We start from the raw sequence: 20,172 nt of genomic DNA, 5'->3' as shown, positions 1-20,172 counted from the left end.
TATCCATAACTTCATCATCAGATCTTATTCCTGAGGATTCTGCCCCTGGAACTGTGGTGGCCCTGATAAAAGTTCAAGACCGTGACTCAGGAGAAAATGGGGAGGTTCAATGTATAATAAAAGGTGATTTACCATTCGAACTAATATCATCAACAGGAAATTTTCATAAGATTGTTACAAAAAATATTCTAGATAGAGAACAAGTATCATCATACAACATCACAATCCAAGCCTCAGACAAAGGTTCTCCAGAAATGACTTCTAAAAAATGTATTCAGCTGGAAATATCAGACGTTAATGACAATCCCCCAGTGTTTGATAAATTGATTTACATTGCATTTATACCAGAAAATAATTTCCCAGGAGCTTCAATATTCAGTATTCAAGCAACAGATATGGACAGTGAGGACAATTCTAAAATAACCTATTCTATACCTAGTAAAAGTAATGAAGAAGATCCCCTGTCTTCCTATATCTCCATGAATCCAGTAACCGGGGTCATCTATGCTCAACGGTCATTTGATTATGAGAAGCATAAAGAATTTAATATCCAAATCAATGCCAGAGACAATGGATCTCCATCTCTGAACAGCAGTACAACACTGAGAATTTGTATAGTAGATCAGAATGATAATTCTCCAGTCATTCTGTACCCATCAAATGAGGCTGATACAACATTTGAGATGGTTCCTTGGACCTCTGAACAAGGCTCCTTAGTATCTAAAGTGGTGGCAGTGGACGCTGACTCTGGACACAATGCCTGGTTGTCTTATTTTTTACAATCTTCAGAACCATCACTCTTCACCATTGACCAGCACACGGGGGAGATCAGGACATCACGTGTATTTCAAGAAAAAGACATCATGAAACATGGAATTGTGGTTCTAGTAAAAGACAATGGGACTCCATCCTGCTCAGCTTCAGTCGCTATAAACATGGTGATTGCTGATTACTTTCATCAGGCCCTTCCTGATCTGAGCAATCAGTCCAGCAAAGAAGAATCTCAGTCCAACATACAATTCTACTTGGTAATAGCCTTGGCATTGATTTCCTTCCTCTTTATATTGACTGTGATTATTGCAGTTGTCTCCAAATACAAAGAATCAAAATCTTTTACCTCATTTGGATCCCTGAGTACAAGTCTATATCCTCCGATTGATCCAAGATTTATTTCACAATTCAACAGTGGAACATTACCTCTGCCATATTCATATGATGTTTGTGTAACTCTGGACCCAAGTGAGCAGGAATTTGCATTTCTTAAACCTCAACACAATGTTCCTGTGGATAGTCTAATAGATGCTGATGACTCAGGGATTTCAAATGGAACTTTAAAGAGCAGTCCACCTATAGAGAATCTGACTTCTCAGGTATGTTTCTGGCATTTTTGAAGTGTTATTTTGTATATTGGATAAAACAGACTAGTGAGGTGGTAAATGACAATGTCTATTTCTATGTATAATAAAGCAGATCTGCCACCTGATTATCAAGATCCTACTAGACTAAATGATACTAAAATGTATTGTGCTGTTTGACTTATAGCCTTCCCTGCCTCCCCTCATTCCACTCACTAGTGAGTTACTGTGTATCTGCCTGTATATACTGTATACAGGCTCTCAATTATTTCTGATTGAGAAGGAAGCTGTGCATGGTTGAGTTCCCTTAATGAACTTTATTTTGATAGCTACAAACTGCTCAATATTGTTTGGTGTTATTTGGGCTTATAGGATAGAGGACCTGTAGAAGTAGTATGCTGAAATTAAACAAGGCAGCATAGTGTGCTCACAGACCCATCTTAATTGCACAATACTAAAAGTTGCCATCACTTAATTTTGGCTTTTATTATATGCTCAAGTTTAGCATTAATGGGCTACAAGACACTCAGCGGCATCATCATGACACCACTGAAGCATCTTTAGAACCTGGGTGTAGCAGCAGCTGTAAGTTACTGAAAATAACGTGGTTTATCCTTTTATTGCATATAGTAAGCCTAGAGAAATCGTAACCCATACGAATAAAATTTTGGGTGGGGAAAACAGACCAATGTTTATACTTGGCACTCTACCCGGATGTTTCTTTGCATGTTATTTTGGTCTCGAGTGAAGTCTGTTGCAAAATGTGCTCCCAATATACAATAGAAAAACATGTATTTTAATAAAAGTATCATGAAGCCTGCATCTGTTATTTGTGTAAAATGTGATCGTTCTCAGCAATAGAAACCAAGTAATCTTGTAGATATGATACCTATTAATGGCTAACAAAAATTTATGATGTAATAGCGAGCTTTCGACTCTACTTAGGGTTCTTCCTCAGGCATAATGGATTTGAAGAGGCATGTATATACACACATACATATGACAAGGCATAGACATGGATGGGATTAATTTGCACTTTTAAACAGTCCCCTGATAAAAATGTGAACGTTTTATGGTCTCTGAATTAGTGTTAGAGGGTCACCAGGCCAGAGTGTTATCTCTGCTCTAGATTTATTGTACTTCCCAGTCACACATGAATCCCCTTGAAGAATTTAGGCCTCTGTTGAAAGTGTCAAAAGTTGTTAGAAATTTGTACTCCCAAATTCTTTTATGGCTTTGTGATTTGAAATAAAGGGCTTCATCCTCGCTTTCAGTTTTTGTCCTGTTTCTCCAACATAAAGGGCCGCAACAGGAAAACAGGATATCTACTGAACCAGATCAGGTACACAATATCAGACGTGGAACATGTGAATGTCCCTGGGATCTTATAGTCCTGCTGTGTGTTGGGGATTTGTATCCTGTCTGTGATTCATTCATGTGAGCAGGTCTTACAGCTCCTTACCTTGCGAGAATAAGTTTCTTTTTGCGTATCAGAGGACAGTGCACTCTTAATTATAAAGTTCCTCAAATTTGGAGGTTGCCAGTAAAGGCCCATTTACACCAGCCAATGATCGTTAAAAAATTGCTAATCGGCAATCGTTTTAGCGATAAACGGTGCGTGTAAACGTGCGCGCATTGTGCGCTTTTCGGGCACTGTTAGCTGATTGTTAAATTCAAGCTAACCTAAAAATCGTTGTTCACTCTTAGCAAAAGGTCTCCACGGGAAGTGCTGATAGCACTGTTTCCCCTTGGAGAACCAAGAATCTGAGCGCAGATAATAACCTCGGGCTATTAACTGCATTCAGTGAAGGCATCATTTGCACACTTAATTGGTACTTAAGTAGCTGAGTAGCTTCTTAATATTTTGTGCAAAATGATTGCTCAAAGCTGTCACTCAAACTGTCGTTTGAGCGAATTTTGAGCGATTATCTGCTGGTGTATATGGGTTTTAACACAGAAGGAGAGAATCCGGGAATATGGTTTCCAGACGGTCATATTTGTGTTTTCCTTAGTACCTGTAACTGGTAGCCCTGATTTAAAAATGTCCTTTTAAGATAGTATTAATGTTTTTGGTATAGGGGTGTCTGTATTGAGTTGTTTGCAATTTTTACGGTGGTGTCCAAAAACTTGATTTCAGTATACGAGTAGCTTATTATCAGGTTTATGGTAGAGTGAACTGCATTGAATCTCTTGTGGAATTTTATTAGTTTTTCATAGAATCATAGAATGGTAGAATTGGAAGGGACCCCCAGGTTCATCTGGTCCAACCCCCTGCTCATTGCAGGATTCACTAAATCATCCCAGGCAGATATTTGTCCAGCCTTTGTTTGAACACATTCCATTGAAGGAGAATTCACCACCTCCCATGGTAACCTGTTCCACTCATTGATCACCCTCACTGTCAGAAAGTTATTTCTAATTTGTTATTTGTATCTCCTCTATTTCAGTTTCATCCCATTGTGCAAATGAGAATAGGGCTGATCCCTCTGCACTGTGACAGCCCTTCAGATATTTGCAGACAGCTATTAAGTTTGCTCTCAGAATTCTTTTTTGCAAGCTAAACATTCACAGATCCTTTAACCGTTCCTAATAGGCCATCATTTGCTGACTGCTCACGATCTTGGTAACTCTTTTCTAAACTTGCTCCAGTTTGTTTATGTCTTTTTAAAAGTGGGGTGCCCAGAAGTGGACACAGCATTGCAAATAAAGTCTGACTAAGGCCGCCTGCAGACGAGCGGGTCGGATCCGGCGGCGAGAATTCTCGCCGCGGGACCCGACCCCAGCGCCTGCAGGGAGCAGCGCATACTCACCCGCGCCCGGCGGCCCTGGCTCTTTCATGTGCACTCCTATGCAGGCTTTGAGCGGCGGAAATCCCGCGGGAAATCCTGCCGCTGGATTTCCGCCCGTGTGCAGGCGGCCTAAGGAAGAGTAGAGGGGGATTATTACCTCACGTGATCTAGACTAGACTAGAGTTGTTAACTCATGTTCAGTCTATGATCTATTAGTATACCCAAGTCTTTTTCACATGTGCTGCTGCTTCTTGTTCCGTGTTGGTCCAGATGATTATGACGTCAATGAGGCCAGAAAGTCACTCTCCAGTTTTGCATTGAAAAGGTTAGCATATTGCAGTGCCATTTCACTGCCCATGATAGGCTGGTGAGTTGCAGAAATCTCTCTTTGCCAAAGGAAAAATAATTGTCTGTGAGGACAAATATGATGGTTATGAGCTGCAGAATATGTTAGCACTTTATAAATAAAGATCATTATTATTATCTCGTGAGTTGTAACACGGATTCAGAGGCAACCCCATTGTGTGCCTGGCAGGCGTCAGTCCATCATTAGCACTGGTATCTCAAAGCATACATTTCTTCAATTTCTGGACTATTGTATTACCGAAAGGCAGAAATTAATTTCAGTAATTGTTCTCCTGGAGGAGCTACTAAGGTGTGTTTATTATATTCAGTGCTTCACACAAACCAGTGCATATAATCAAATCATAATTTAACAATTGTAGTAACACAGTATGTTAGGCTGAAAAAAGACGTGTGCATCCAGTTCAGTCTATAATCCTGCAATATTGATCCAGAAGAAGGCAAAAAAACCCAATAAGCTAGGAGCCAATTTTCCACATTTTAGGGAAAAAATTTCTTACCAACTCCAAGTCTGGTAATAGTATGTAATATTGACAATAACATGTAATATTGTTGAACTCAAGAAAGGCAACCGGGCCTCCATTGAATTATATTAGTGAGTTCGCCATTGCCACAATGTCAGACATAGGGTTCCATAGATTCACTGCTCTTTCGTTAAAGAAACCCCTTCATGTTGGTGTAGAAACCTTCTTTCCTCTAGACGTAGAGGATGCCCCCTTGTTACAGTCACAGTACTTGGTATAATTCATTGGAAATATCCCTGTATTGACCCCTGATATACTTATACATAGTTATTAGGTTGCCCCAATGCTGTCTTTTTATCTAAACAAAATAACCCCAATTATGGGTAATGTAGTCCACTCATTCCATTTATTAATTTAATTTCCCATCTTTAAACTAGATCACGCTCCGTAATGTCCTTCTTAAGTACCAGTGTCCAAAACTATACATAATACTCCATGTATGGTCTTACCAGTGACTTTTAAAGAGAAATAACAATATTCTTGTCATGTGCCCCATGACCTCTTTTAACCCCTTAGTGACTACCCCATAGTCTTTTTATGTCCTAGCTAAGTGGGCTTTAATCCCCAGGGCTGTGAAAACCCTGTGGGCTCGGGACATAACAGCTCCCTGCCAGAGGTAGCCAACAACCTGGAGCTGTCATGGGGGCTGCGATATGCGACCCTTGGTCATGCGATCACCGTTATCCAATGGATAACGACAGTAGCATTGAAGTAAATATGAAGTTTAAAAAAGTTGAAGATTCAGCTCCTTGAGATTGGATCCATAAGGGGAACTTAGAGTACTCACCCCTATCCTAAGCAGAGGCCCAAGAAATTTAAAATCACCCGGCTCCCAGCTAGTATTATTAGCCGAAAGCAAAGAGATGTCACCGAGAACCGCTCTATGCGGTTACACGATTACCTTTATCTAATGGATAACTGGGATCATGTAAAAATATTTTTAAAAATGTAAAAGCAGAAAAAAAAGTTTCAAAAGTTTAAGTTTCATTTCCCCTGCACCTTTGTTATTATCTCGAGTTTCTTTGTTAATATTAAGTACAAACTGGCCGTCCCTCTAATTGGGCCCTTTACAGGTTAGGTAAATCTGTAGATTTTAACAAAAACCTGTTAGAAGGTTTCAGTTTCCTAGTTTATATCTGGATAGTTAAAATCTCCCATAATAATTACCTCACTGTGATTGCTGCTTCATCTATTGACCTTAGTAATAGATTTTTGGTGGTTTCTGCTATATTTGGTGGTCTATAGAAAACCCCTATGAGGATTTTATTATTGTTTTTCCTTCTATGTATCTCCACCTTCAGAGACTCTACATGGTCATCACCTTCACTTATAGAATTATAGAATCATATAATGGTAGAGTTGGAAGGGGCCTTTACGGTCAATGCAGGATTCACTAAATCATCCTAGACAGATGTCTGTCCAGCATCTGTTTGAAAACGTCTAATGAAAAAGAACTCACCACCCCACTTGGCAACCTGTTCCACTCATTGATCACTTTTACTGTCAGAATTTTTGTTTTCTAATATCTAATCTGTGTCTCCCCCCTTTTAGTTTCATCCCATTGCTTCTAGTTTTTCTTTGTGCAAATGAGAATAGTGCTGATCCCTCTGCACTGTAACATCCCTTCAGATATTTCTAGACAGCTATTAAGTCTCCTCTCAGCTATCTTTTTTGCAAGCTAAGCATTCCCAGATCCTTTAACCATTCCTCATAGGACATGATTTGCAGACTGCTTACCATCTTGGTAATTCTTCTCTAAACTTGCTCCAGTTTGTGTATGTGTTTTTTAAATCAGAGTGCCCAGAACTGGACACAGTATTCCAGATCAGGTCTGACTAATTAGGTATTGAGTAGAGGGGGATAATTGCCTCACATGATCTAGACCCTATGCTTCTCCTAATATATCCCAGAATTGTGTTTGTCTTTTTTGCGGCTGTATCACATTGTTGACTCATGTTCAGTCTATGATCTATTAGTATACCCAAATCTTTTTCAAATGTGCTGCTTAGCACAATTCATGCTATTCCGAAAGTGTTTTTCCTTTCATTTTTCTTGCCCAGATGTAGTACTTTGCATTTCTCCTTGTTAAATACCATTCTATTAGTTGCCACCCACTGTTCAAGCTTTTCTAGATCTTTGTGTGTCCTCTCTCTCTCTCTACTCTAGTGTTAGATAGCTTTGTCGGCAAATTTGATTTTCCCATAACGTGTGCTTTAAACAAGATTTTACATGAAGACAAACTCCTCCCCCTTTCTTGTTTCTATCTGGTTTCTGACTCTTATAAACAGACTGTAACCCTGTAAGTTAACTATCAGTTTTCGTATCTGTTATTCCCACTATGGCATAGTTTTCCGCAGACATTATTACTTCCAGTTTGTCAATCATATTGGTCAGACTTTGAGCATTAGTCAACATACAGTTTAGAGGCTTTTAGTGATTTTTTGTAATTAGTGAATTCCTACTAACTTTTCTCCCTTTTCTAACTGTACTAACAGCTCCACCCCCATTCTCATTACTTAGTTCCAGATCACTGTCTACACTATCTTCCCATCTATTTCTCTGGTTGCACTTCTCCACAGACCCTAGTTTAAACAATAGCAAGGTAAGAATTAAGCCAATTTAAGAGTGTCCATACACCTTAAATAGCTGTTGCCTATTTTGCCAACAGCAATTTCTCCTGAATCCCCCAAATACATGGACATGGCTTAGTGTTCACTTGTTTTCCATGGGCAAAGTGGGTAAAGCCATTGGCAGACACCTCTGGACGTGTTTCATCACCACGCCGAAGAAAGTAAATTGCGTATTTAAATTCAGCAGGCCCCACTTCTTTTTTCTAATGTCATCTGATAGGGGAAACATGGGATCCCCCCTTACACATCAGCAGGAGCCAATTACTTTTCCGCAATATGTATGGAGAGCTTTAGGATTGTTCATTACCACCTACTCTGCTGCACTAATACTTGCTTGTTGTGTTCCAATTTTTAATTCTAAAAGTGAACTTGCTACATCTGGCACAAATATCTTCTAGGTTCACCGTAATGGATCTCACTAAATACAAGAAATATTAAACTCTATTAAAGTTTACATTTTTGTATTTTGCTATATAAACCATTATCAATACTTTGCATATAAATAATATAAGGGATTTGAAGAACATAGTTAGAAAATCAAATCCTTCTACTATAAAGTCCCTTACATAAAATATTTACTCATTGCAGACAAATGTACAAAAAATACTGGTAAGCAATGAACTTGTTAGTAATGCTGTAGTTCCCCATATACGCCTCAGAGCGCCGCTGTTCACCAATAATGAAAATATTCTGCAAATCCAGAATCTCCTCCATGATGCAGACAGTGTTCAACTGCATGAAGAAATACACAGCATTTCACACTGGGATGTACAGGATATAGGACTGATCAAGAAGGATTAATTTCACTTTCTATGGGATTAAAATAATAATTTCAGAATAAAAATCAGGATTTTACAATTATAATTCTGATGAGAAGAAGGATGGCTGGATTACAACTGCAGGAAGGACAATCAATGCAAGGACTCAGATGGCAAGTAATATTCCCCTTCTTATTTTCCTGGCTGTGTCATTCAGTCTCTGGTCAGATTCACTATTCTATTAATGAAGAATTAAGAAAAGGGTCTATTGTTGGTGATTTAGCAAAGGATCTGCAGTTAGATGTTAAGGATCTCTCCAGAAGGAAATTCCGTATTGTGTCTGGAGTCTCTGAGAAATATTTCAGTATAAATCTGGATAATGGAAACCTATATATTGCTGATAGGATAGACAGGGAGACATTGTGTAGAGCTGCAGCTGATTGTGTCCTTACATTTGATGCTGTGGTGGAAAATCCTCTAAATGTCTTCAGTGTTAAGATTGATATTCAGGATATAAATGACAATCCTCCTACATTTATTCTTCACACAATTGGAATAGAAATGGGTGAAGCATCCTCCCCAGGAAGAAGGTTTGTTTTACAAAATGCAGAAGATTTGGATGTTGGCATTAATTCTCTAATAAGCTATAAACTCAGTGCAAACCCGTATTTTGCTCTTGGAGAGAAGGTCAGCACTGATGGCAGTGTATTTCCAGAGCTTATACTAGAGAAGCCTCTAGACCGAGAGACACAGAACAAGCATGAGCTCATTCTAACAGCTTCTGATGGTGGCAATCCTGTACAGACAGGCACTGCCTTAATTAATATTATTGTCACTGACTTTAATGACAATGCTCCAGTATTTATCCAGGATGTATATAAAGTAAGTGTTAGGGAAAATATACCAGTGAATTCAACAATTCTGCAGGTCAGTGCAAGTGATGAAGATGAAGGCATCAATGCAAAAATCACTTACTCTATTAGTACAACAGCAAGTGAAATTCTTATGGCTTTTACTATCAATTCTCAAAATGGAGAACTTAGAACAAGGCGACGCTTAGATTATGAAGCAACAAAATATTATGAAATTTCTGTGCAAGCCAAAGACGGAGGCGGTCTAGCTGCCCATGCTAAAGTCTTAATAGAGATCATAGATGAAAATGACAATGCTCCTGAGATATCCATAACCTCATCATCAGATTTTATTCCTGAGGATTCGGCCCCTGGAACTGTGGTGGCCCTGATTAAAGTTCATGATCCTGACTCAGGAGAAAATGGGGAGGTTCAATGTATAATAAAAGGTGATTTACCATTTGAACTAATATCATCAACAGGAAATTTTCATAAGATTGTTACTAAAAATATTCTAGATAGAGAACAAGTATCATCATACAACATTACAATCCAAGCCTCAGACAAAGGTTCTCCAGAAATGACTTCTAGAAAATTTATTCAACTGGAAATATCAGACGTTAATGACAATGCACCGGTGTTTGATAAATTGATTTACACTGCATTTATACCAGAAAATAATTTACCAGGAGCTTCAATATTTAGTATTCAAGCAACAGATATAGACAATGAAGACAATTCTAAAGTAACTTATTCTATACCTAGCAAAAGTAAGGAAGAAGATCCCCTGTCTTCCTACATCTCCATGAATCCAGTAACTGGGGTCATCTATGCTCAACGATCATTTGATTATGAGAAGCATAAAGAATTTAATATCCAAATCAATGCCAGAGACAATGGATCTCCATCTCTGAACAGCAGCACAACACTGAGAATTTGCATAGTAGACCAGAATGATAATTCTCCAGTCATTCTGTACCCATCACCAGAGGTTGATACAACATTTGAGATGGTTCCATGGACCTCTGACAAAGGCTCTTTAGTATCTAAAGTAGTGGCAGTGGACGCTGACTCTGGACACAATGCCTGGTTGTCTTACTTTTTACAATCTTCAGACCAATCAGTTTTCACCATTGACCAACACACAGGTGAGATCAGGACATCACGTGTATTTCAAGAAAAAGACATCATGAAACATGGAATTGTGGTTCTAGTGAAAGATAATGGGACTCCATCCCGCTCAGCTTCAGTCGCTATAAGCATGGTGATTGCTGACCATTTTCATCAGGTTCTCCCTGAGCTGAACAGTCAACCCAGGAAAGAAGAATCTCAGTCCAACCTACAATTCTACTTGGTAATAGCCTTGGCATTGATTTCCTTCCTCTTTATGTTGACTGTGGTTATTGCAGTTGTCTCCAAATACAAAGAGTCCAAATCCTCTACTCCATTTGGATCCCTGAGTACAAGTCTATATCCTCCGGTTGATCCCAGATTTATTTCACAGTTCAACACGGGAACATTACCTCTGCCATATTCATATGATGTCTGTGTAACTCTGGACCCAAGTGAGCAGGAATTTGCATTTCTTAAACCTCAACACAATGTTCCTGTGGATAGTCTAATAGATGCTGATGACTCAGGGATTTCAAATGGAACTTTAAAGAGCAGTCCACCTATAGAAAATCTGACTTCTCAGGTATGTTTCTGGCATTTTTAAAGAGTTATTTTGTAAATTGGATGAAATAGAATGGTGAGGTGGTAAATGCCAATATCTATTTCTATGTATAATTTTAATACAGTTTAAAGCTGATCTGCCACCTGATTATCAAGAAAAGATCCTACTAGACTAAATGATACTGAAATGTATTGTACTGTTTGGCTTATAGCTTTCCCTGCCTCCCTTCATTCCACTTACTATTGAGTTACTGTGTATCTGCCTGTATATACTATATACAGGCTCTCAATGACTTCTGACTCGGGAGGAAGCTGTGCATGGTTGAGTTTTCTCAATGAACTATACTATATAGTGTGCTCACAGACCCGCTTTAACCGACCAATACAAAGAGCTTGTATTGCCTAATTTTGGCTTTTATTATATGTTCAAGTTCAGTAGTAGTAGGCTATACGGAACTCAGTGGCATCACCATGACACCACTAAAGCCGGGAACAGGTGTAGCAGCAGTTGTAAGTTACAGAAAATAACTTGGTTCTTCCTTTTATTGCACATAGTAATCCTAGAGAAATCATAACCCATATGAATAAAATTTTGGGTGGGGAAAACAGACCAATGTTTATACCTGGCACTCTACCCGGATGTTTTTTTGCATGATATTCTGGTCTTGAACGAAGTCTGTTTCAAAATGTGCTCCCAATATACAATAGATAAATTGAATAAAATATATATTTTAATAAATTTATCATGAAGCCTGTATATGTCATTTCTGCGAAATGTGATTTTTCTCAGGAAGACAAACCAAGTAATCTTGTAGATATGATACCCTTTAATGGCTAACAAAAATGCATGATGTTATAGCAAGCTTTCAAACCTACTCAGGGTTCTTCCTCGGGCATAATGAAATAAATTCGAAGATGCAAGAATATATACACCACATAGTTATGACAAGGCACAGACATGGATGTCATTCATTTGCAAAAAATATACATATATACCAGAATAGGATGAGGAGAGAAATAAATAAATACTTAAATAGTCCACTGATACAGATGTGAAAGTTTTATGGTCTCTGCTATATATTTCTCATGCTTCCCAGTCACACATGAATCCTCTTGAAGAATTTAGGCCTCTGTTGAAATTGTCAAAGGTTGTTATAAATTTGTACTCCCAAATACTTTTCTGGCTTTGTCATTTGAAATTGAGCACCTCATCCCCGCTTTCAGTTTTTGTCCTGTTTCTCCTACAAAAATGGCCAGAACCGGACAACAGGATATCTACTGCACCGGATCAGGTACATAATATTGGACGTGGAACATGTGAATGTCCCTGGGATCTTATAGTCCTGCTGTGTGTCAGAGAGCAATGCACTCCTGATTATAAAGTTCCTCAAATTTGGAGCTTGCCTGTAACACAGAAGGGGAGGGTCTGGGAATATGGTTTTCATATGGACATCCTTGTGTAGGGTATGATGGAGTTTCTTTGCGGTTTTCCTTAGTACCTACACCTGGTAGCCCTGATTTTAAAATGTCCTTTTAAGATGGTAATAATGTTCCCTTTCTCTCTGTTGGGTTGGATCAGATCTGGTTATATCTGATAGCGTGGCTGTAAACAATGGATTTTTTGATGTGTTTAGGATGGAAACTGTCCCATCTGAAGTATGTGCGCTGATCAATCGGTTTTTGGCATAGGGATGTCTGTATTAAGTTGCTTGAAATTTATATGCTGGTGTCCAAAAAGTTGATTTCACTATACGAGTAGTTTAATGTCAGGTTTATGGTGGAGTGGAATGTATCGAATTTCTCATGGAATTTTATTAGTTCTTGTTCGGTGTTGGTCCAGATGATTATGATTATGTAGCGGAAGTAGGCCAAAGGTTTGCTGGAGCAGGAGGCTAGAAAGTCACTCTCCAGTTTTGCCATGAAAAGATTAGCATATTGCAGTGCCATTTCACTGTCCATGATAGGCTGGGGAGTTGAAGGAATATGTCTTTGCCAAAGGAGAAATAATTGTGCGTGAGGATGAATCTTGTGAGTGGTAACACAGATTCAGAGGCAACCCCATTGTGTGCCTGGCAGGCTGCCAGTCCATCATTAGCACTAGTATCTCAAAGCATACATTTCTCCAATTTCTGGACTACTCTATTACCTGATGGCAGAAATTAATTTTAGTAATTGTTCGCCTGAAGGAGCTACTAAGGTGTGTTTATCATATTCAGTGCTTCACACAAACCAGTGCATATAATCAAATCATAATTTAGTAATAGTAGTAATACAGTATGTTAGGCTCAAAAAAGACTTGTGTCCATCCAGTTCAGTCTATAATCATGCAATGTTGACCCAGAGGAGGGCAAAAAAAACAAAACAATGAGCTAGGAACTAATTTTTTCACATTTTAGTGAAAACTATTTCTTACCAACTCCAAGTCTGGCAATAGTATGTAATATTGACTATAACATGTAGTATTTTTGCACTCAACAAAGGCATCCAGGCCTCTGTTGAATTCTTTTAGTGAGTTCACCATTGCCACAATGTCAGGCAGAGGGTTCAATAGATTCATTGCTCTTACGTTAAAGAAGCCCCTTATTCTTGGTGTAGAAGTCTTCTTTCCTTTAGACTTAGAGGATGCCCCCTTTTTATAGTCACAGTCCTTGGTATAATTCATGGGAGATATCCCTGTTTTGACCCCTGATATACTTAACTCTTTCCAATTCACTGTCTGACGTCTGAAGACATTTTGTATGAAGCCTGTACAGCACTGATGTCAGAAGACGTCTGCAGGGTATTCTTACTGTATATTATTGGCTACTCTATTGTTGAGGGACCTCCCTGGCATGTCACATACCGCAGTACTGGCTCTAGCCAGCAGATGGTGCCATTGTAAAATGGCATAAAGAGAAAGACCCCTAGGAAACCCTGAATCCAAAATTGGATTGCAAAGGGTTAAACATAGTTACTAGGTTGCCCCAACTCTGTCTTTGTTTTCTAAACAAAATAACCCAATTTCTGGTTATTATAATCCACTCATTACATTAATTAATAAAGTTTCCCATCTTTGAACCAGATCACGCTCTGATATGTCCTTCTTGAGTACCAGTTTTCAAAACTGTACATAATACACCATGTGTGATCTTACCAGTGACTTGTAAAGGGAAATAACAATATTCTTGTCATGTGTCACTGGACCTCCTTTAAACTCTTAGAGACTGCCCTATAGTCTTTTTATGTCCTAGCTAAATGGGCTTTAACCCCCACAGGCATAAAAACACACTCCCTCTGAGGATTAAAGCCCCGTGGGCTGGGGATGCGAAGTAGCCAACATGCTGGAGCTGTCATGGGGTCTGCAATATGCGACCAATGGATAACAGTGATTGCATTAAACTAAATAGAAAGTTTTAAAAAGTTAAAGATTTAGCTCTGTGAGATTGGATCCGTGAGGAAAACTGACTCCACGATGGCCCGCGGCGTTCTGGTCTTCCAGACCTGACGCCGGCGTCTGCACATGTGCGCCAGATGTCATATGTCACACGCACGCGCAGAAGGCCAGGAGGCAAGAGAAATTTAAAATCACCCTGCTCCTGGCTAGTATGATTAGCCGAGAGCAGAAAGATGTCACCGGAAACTGCTGTATGCGGTCACATGATCACCTTTATCTAATGCATAACAGGGATATTGTAAAAAAATTTGTAAAAAGTTGTGAAAGCAGAAGAAAATTTAAAAAGTTTATGTTTCAAATCCCTTGCACCTTTGTTATTTTCTTAGGTTTGTTTGTTAATACAAAGTACAAAGTGGCCGTCCCTCTAATTGGGCCCTGTACATGTTGTGTAAATCTTTAGTTATTGACAGAAACCTGTTACCTTTATGAGATCCGCAGGTTTCAGCTTCCTAGTTTATATCCAGATAGTTAAAGTCTCCCATAATAATTATGTCATTTTGATTTTCTGCTTCATCTATTGATCTTAGTAATAGATTTTTGGTGGTCTCTGTTATATTTGGTGGTCTATAGAAAACCCTATGAGGATTTTAGGGCATCTCTAAAGCTCATTGAGCTTTGTCTTCCTAAAGTCTCGTATTTTTGTAGCTTCCTGATAAAACTCCCTATTAGAAGACAAGCGGAAATTTATTATTGTATTGTCACTATTTCCCAGGTGCCCCCTGACCTGCACCTTTGTTATTCTCTCAGGTTTCTTTGTTAATATTTAGTACAAAATGACTGTCCCTCTAACTGGGCCCTGTAGTTCTTTAGTTATTGAAAGAAACTTAATACCTTTTTGAGATCCGCAGGTTTCAGCTTCCTAGTTTATATCCAGATAGTTAAAGTCTCCCATAATAATTATCTCATTTTGATTTTCTGCTTCATCTGTTGATCTTAGTAATAGATTTTTGGTGGTCTCTGTTATATTTGGTGGTCTATAGAAAACCCCTATGAGGATTTTATTATTGTTTTTCTCTCTATGTATCTCTACCCTTAGAGACTCCACATGGTCATTTCATTCACATATAGAATCATAGAATGGTAGAGTTGGAAGGGACCGGCACGGTTATCGTGTCCAACCCCTGTCTTAATGCAGGATTAACTAAATCATTCCAAACAGATGTCTGTCCAGCTTCTGTTTGAAAACATCCATTGAAAAAGAACTCACCACCTCCCGTGGTAACCTGTTCCATTCATTGATCACTCTCAGTGTCAGAAAGTTTTTTCTAATATCTAATCTATGTCTCCTCCCTTTCAGTTTCATCCCATTGCTTCTAGTCTTTCCTTGTGCAAATGAGAATGGGGATGATGCCTCTTCACTGTGACAGCCCTTCAGATATTTGTAGATAATACTTCATAGAATCATAGAATGGTAGAGTTGGAAGGGACCTCCAGGGACATGGGGTCCAACCCCCTGCTCAATGCAGGATTTACTAAATCATGCCAGACAGATATTACTTTTCCGTAATATGTATGGAGAACTTTAGGATCATTCTGTACCACTTACTCTACTGCACTAATACTTGTTTGGTGTTTTACAATTTTCAATTATAAAAGTGAACTTGCTATATTCAGCACTAATATCTTCTGGGTTATCATTCACCATAATGGATCGCACTAAGTGCAAGAAATGCTCAACTCTATTGAAGTTTACATTTTTTTATTTTACTATATAAAACATTATCTATACTTTGCATATAAATAATAATATATAGGATTTGAAGAACATACTTAAAAAATTAAATTCTTCTACTATAAAATCCTTTACATAATAAATTTACTCCTTGCAGACATATGTAAAAAAAATTGCAATAAACTTGTTAGTAATGCTGTAGTTCCCCATATACGCCTCAGAGCGCCGCTGTTCACCAATAAGGAAAATATTCTCTAAATCCAGAATCTCCTCCATGATGCAGACAGTGTTCAACTGCAAGAAGAAATACACAGCATTTCACACTAGGATGTGCCGGGTATAAGACTGATCAAGAAGGATTAATTTCACCTTCTTTATGGGGTTACAAAAATAAGAAGGAATTTCACCATTATATTTCTGTTGAGAAGAAGGATGGCTGGATTACAACTGCAGGAAGGACAATCAATGCAAGGACTCAGATGGCAAGTAATATTCCCCTTCTTATTATCCTGGCTGTGTCATTCAGTCTCTGGTCAGATTCACTATTCTATTAATGAAGGATTAAGAAAAGATTCTATTGTTGGAAATTTAGCAAATGATCTTGAATTAGATGTTAAGGATCTCTCCAGAAGGAAATTCCGTATTGTATCTGATGTGTCTGAGAAATATTTCAGCATAAATCTGGATAATGGAAACCTATATATTGCTGATAGGATAGACAGGGAGACATTGTGCAGAGCTGCAGCTGATTGTGTCCTTACATTTGATGCTGTGGTGGAAAATCCTCTAAATGTCTTCAGTGTTAAGATTGATATTCAGGATATAAATGACAATCCTCCTACATTTATTCTTCACACAATTAGAATAGAAATGAGTGAATCCACATCACTAGGAAGAAGATTCGTTTTACAAAAAGCAGAAGATTTGGATATTGGTGGTAATTCTCTGATAAGCTACAGACTTGGTGCAAACCAGTATTTTGCTCTTGGAGAGAAGGTCAGCACTGATGGCAGTGTATTTCCAGAGCTTATACTAGAGAAGCCTCTAGACCGAGAGACACAGAACAAGCATGAGCTCATTCTAACAGCTTCTGATGGTGGGAATCCTGTACAGACAGGCACTGCCTTAGTTAATATCATTGTCACTGACGTTAATGATAATGCTCCAGTATTTACCCAGGATGTATATAAAGTAAGTGTTCGGGAAAGTATACCGGTAAATTCAACAATTCTACAGGTCAGTGCAAGTGATGAAGATGAAGATGAAAAAATCACTTACTCTATTAGTACAACAGCAAATGATATTCTTGTGGCTTTCACTATCGATTCCAACAATGGAGAACTTAGAACAAGGCGACGCTTAGATTATGAAGTCACAAAATATTATGAGATTTCTGTGCAAGCCAAAGATGGTGGTCTAGCTGCTCATGCTAAAGTCCTAATAGAGATCATAGATGAAAATGACAATGCTCCTGAGATATCCATAACTTCATCATCAGATCATATTCCTGAGGATTCTGTCCCTGGAACTGTGGTGGCCTTGATTAAAGTTCAAGACCGTGACTCAGGAGAAAATGGGGAGGTTCAATGTATAATAAAAGGTGATTTACCATTTGAACTAATATCATCAACAGGAAATTTTCATAGGATTGTTACAAAAAATATTCTAGATAGAGAACAGATATCATCATATAACATCACAATCCAAGCCTCAGACAAAGGTTCTCCAGAAATGACTTCTACAAAATTTATTCAAATAGAAATATCAGACGTTAATGACAATGCACCGGTATTTGATAAGTTGACTTACATTGTATTTATTCCAGAAAATAATTTACCAGGAGCTTCAATATTTAGTATTCAAGCAAGAGATATGGACAGTGAGGACAATTCTAAAGTAACTTATTCTATACCTAGCAAAAGTAATGAAGAAGATCCCCTGTCTTCTTACATATCCATGAATCCAGTAACTGGGGTTATCTATGCTCAACGGTCATTTGATTATGAGAAGCATAAAGAATTTAATATCCAAATCATTGCCAGAGACAATGGATCTCCATCTCTGAACAGCAGTACAATACTGAGAATTTGTATAGTAGACCAGAATGATAATTCTCCAATCATTCTGTACCCATCACAAGAGGTTGATACAACATTTGAGATGGTTCCTTGGACCTCTGACAAAGGCTCCCTAGTATCTAAAGTGGTGGCAGTGGACGCTGACTCTGGACACAATGCCTGGTTGTCTTACTTTTTGCAATCTCCAGAACCATCACTCTTCACCATTGACCAGCACACAGGAGAGATCAGGACTTCACGGGTATTTCAAGAAAGAGACATCATGAAGCATGGAATTGTGGTTCTAGTAAGAGACAATGGGACTCCATCCCGCTCAGCTTCAGTCACTATAAACATGGTGATTGCTGATCATTTTCATCAGGTTCTTCCTGAGCTGAGCAATCAGCCAAAAGAAGAATCTCAGTCCAATCTACAATTCTACTTGGTAATAGCCTTGGCGTTAATTTCCTTCCTCTTCATGCTGACTGTGATTATTGCAGTTGTCTCCAAATATAAAGAATCAAAGTCTTCTACTCCATTTGGATCCCTGAGTACAAGTCTATATCCACCGGTTGATCCCAGATTTATTTCACAGTTTAACACTGGAACATTACCTCTGCCATATTCATATGATGTCTGTGTAACTCTGGACCCAAGTGAGCAGGAATTTGCATTTCTTAAACCTCAACACAATGTTCCTGTGGATAGTCTAATAGATGCTGATGACTCTGGGATTTCAAATGGAACTTTAAAGAGCAGTCCACCTATAGAAAATCTGACTTCTCAGGTATGTTTCTGGCCTTTTTAAATTTTTTTGTAAATTGGATGAAATAGACTAGTGGGGTGGTAAATGCCAATATCTTTTTGTTGAGACCTAATAAATCATTTACGCTGCTCTGTATCCTCTATAACACAAAATCTTTTACATTTTCAAAAGTAGCATTAATCTTTTGCCATTTTTAAAATATAGTTCACATATTTAGTTGACCTTGTCTGGCTTCCAAAGTGAAGCTATTATCTCTTGATAAATGTATGAAAAGACATATTATTTCCAGATGGTTATGTATCTATATAGCTTTTACTTATTCATAATGTTACCCTAAATGTATTTCTGATGTTTGTTAACTTTTTCAAATAAAATGAAAGGAGTTATCAACGCCTTTACTCAATGCAGGCATGGAGATGATGAGTTGATCTTTGCCAAGGCAATCCATGCTTGGTAATGAAAGGGTAAAAAGGCATTACTTGGTGCCTGTTGCCATGCTGTGAAAATCTTTGGGGAATAAAAAATATTATATTGAATTTACGTGCTGGCCTTTCCTTCTCCTTTTTTGGAAATTACATTGTTTCCTTTTGCCTGCATGTTCTTATGTTACTCTTATAGCCCATTCACACTGGCACTTTTTGTTTCCATCTAGTTGTTCCATTGTGGGAGCAGCTAAACAGAAGGATAATGGAAATGAAAAACGGAAGCAAATGCATAGCTTTCTGTTTGGTTCAGTTTTCCATTGACAGCAATGTTAATAGAAAATGGAAATGTTGTAATCCTTCTGGGTTCTGCTTTTTGAACTAGAAACTGCACTTTTGCTTCAGTTTTAAAAACTTAATTGTGGCAGAAAATTGATAAACAGATTAAAACTGAATGTCTTCAGTTTCAGTTCATGAAGCATTTTCTTTCTTTATTATGGTACTTTATTGCAAACTAAAAAAATAAATTTACAAAATATATATATAGAATTAATGGAAAAGTGAAAATTCTGAGTATATTTCTATGTATAATTGTAATACAGTTTAAAGCAGATCTGCCACCTGATTATCAAGAAAAGATCCTACTAGACCAAATGATACTGAAATATATTGTGCTGTTTCGCTTAAAGCTTTCCCTGCCTCCCCTCATTCCACTCACTAGTGAGTTACTGTGTATCTACTTGTATATACTGTATACAGGCTGTCAATTGCTTCTGACTGGGGAGGGAGCTGTGCATGGTTGAGTTCCCTTAAAGGGGTCCTGTCATGGAAAAAAAGAATTCTATGCTTAGTTATTCCTCCCCCATCAGTCTACTTAC

General features: G+C 38.2%; 2 protein-coding genes across 25 annotated transcripts in view; both read left to right on the top strand.

The window, feature by feature from the left end:
* Positions 1–20,172, top strand: part of LOC136611242 (protocadherin gamma-A4-like) — a 292,538-nt gene that overhangs the window by 220,890 nt on the left and 51,476 nt on the right. The window contains exon 1 of one of the 24 annotated variants that reach the window (XM_066590653.1): positions 16,704–18,893. The exons of the other annotated variants lie outside the window; for them this stretch is intronic. Coding sequence (XP_066446750.1) covers positions 16,920–18,893 — 1,974 coding nt within the window. The 5' untranslated portion in view covers positions 16,704–16,919. Of the gene's footprint in view, positions 1–16,703; positions 18,894–20,172 lie in introns of those variants that run through there. 24 annotated transcript variants of the gene reach the window in all.
* Positions 8,438–11,120, top strand: LOC136613139 (protocadherin gamma-B1-like). The gene is made up of 2 exons (XM_066593995.1): positions 8,438–10,966; positions 11,070–11,120. Exons 1-2 carry the CDS (start codon positions 8,531–8,533, stop codon positions 11,118–11,120), a joined length of 2,487 nt encoding a protein of 828 aa, XP_066450092.1. The 5' UTR covers positions 8,438–8,530.

This window comes from Eleutherodactylus coqui, chromosome 2, assembly GCF_035609145.1.
Source record: "Eleutherodactylus coqui strain aEleCoq1 chromosome 2, aEleCoq1.hap1, whole genome shotgun sequence".
Lineage (NCBI taxonomy): Eukaryota > Metazoa > Chordata > Amphibia > Anura > Eleutherodactylidae > Eleutherodactylus > Eleutherodactylus coqui.
This window is presented reverse-complemented; position numbering and strand designations above follow the sequence as displayed.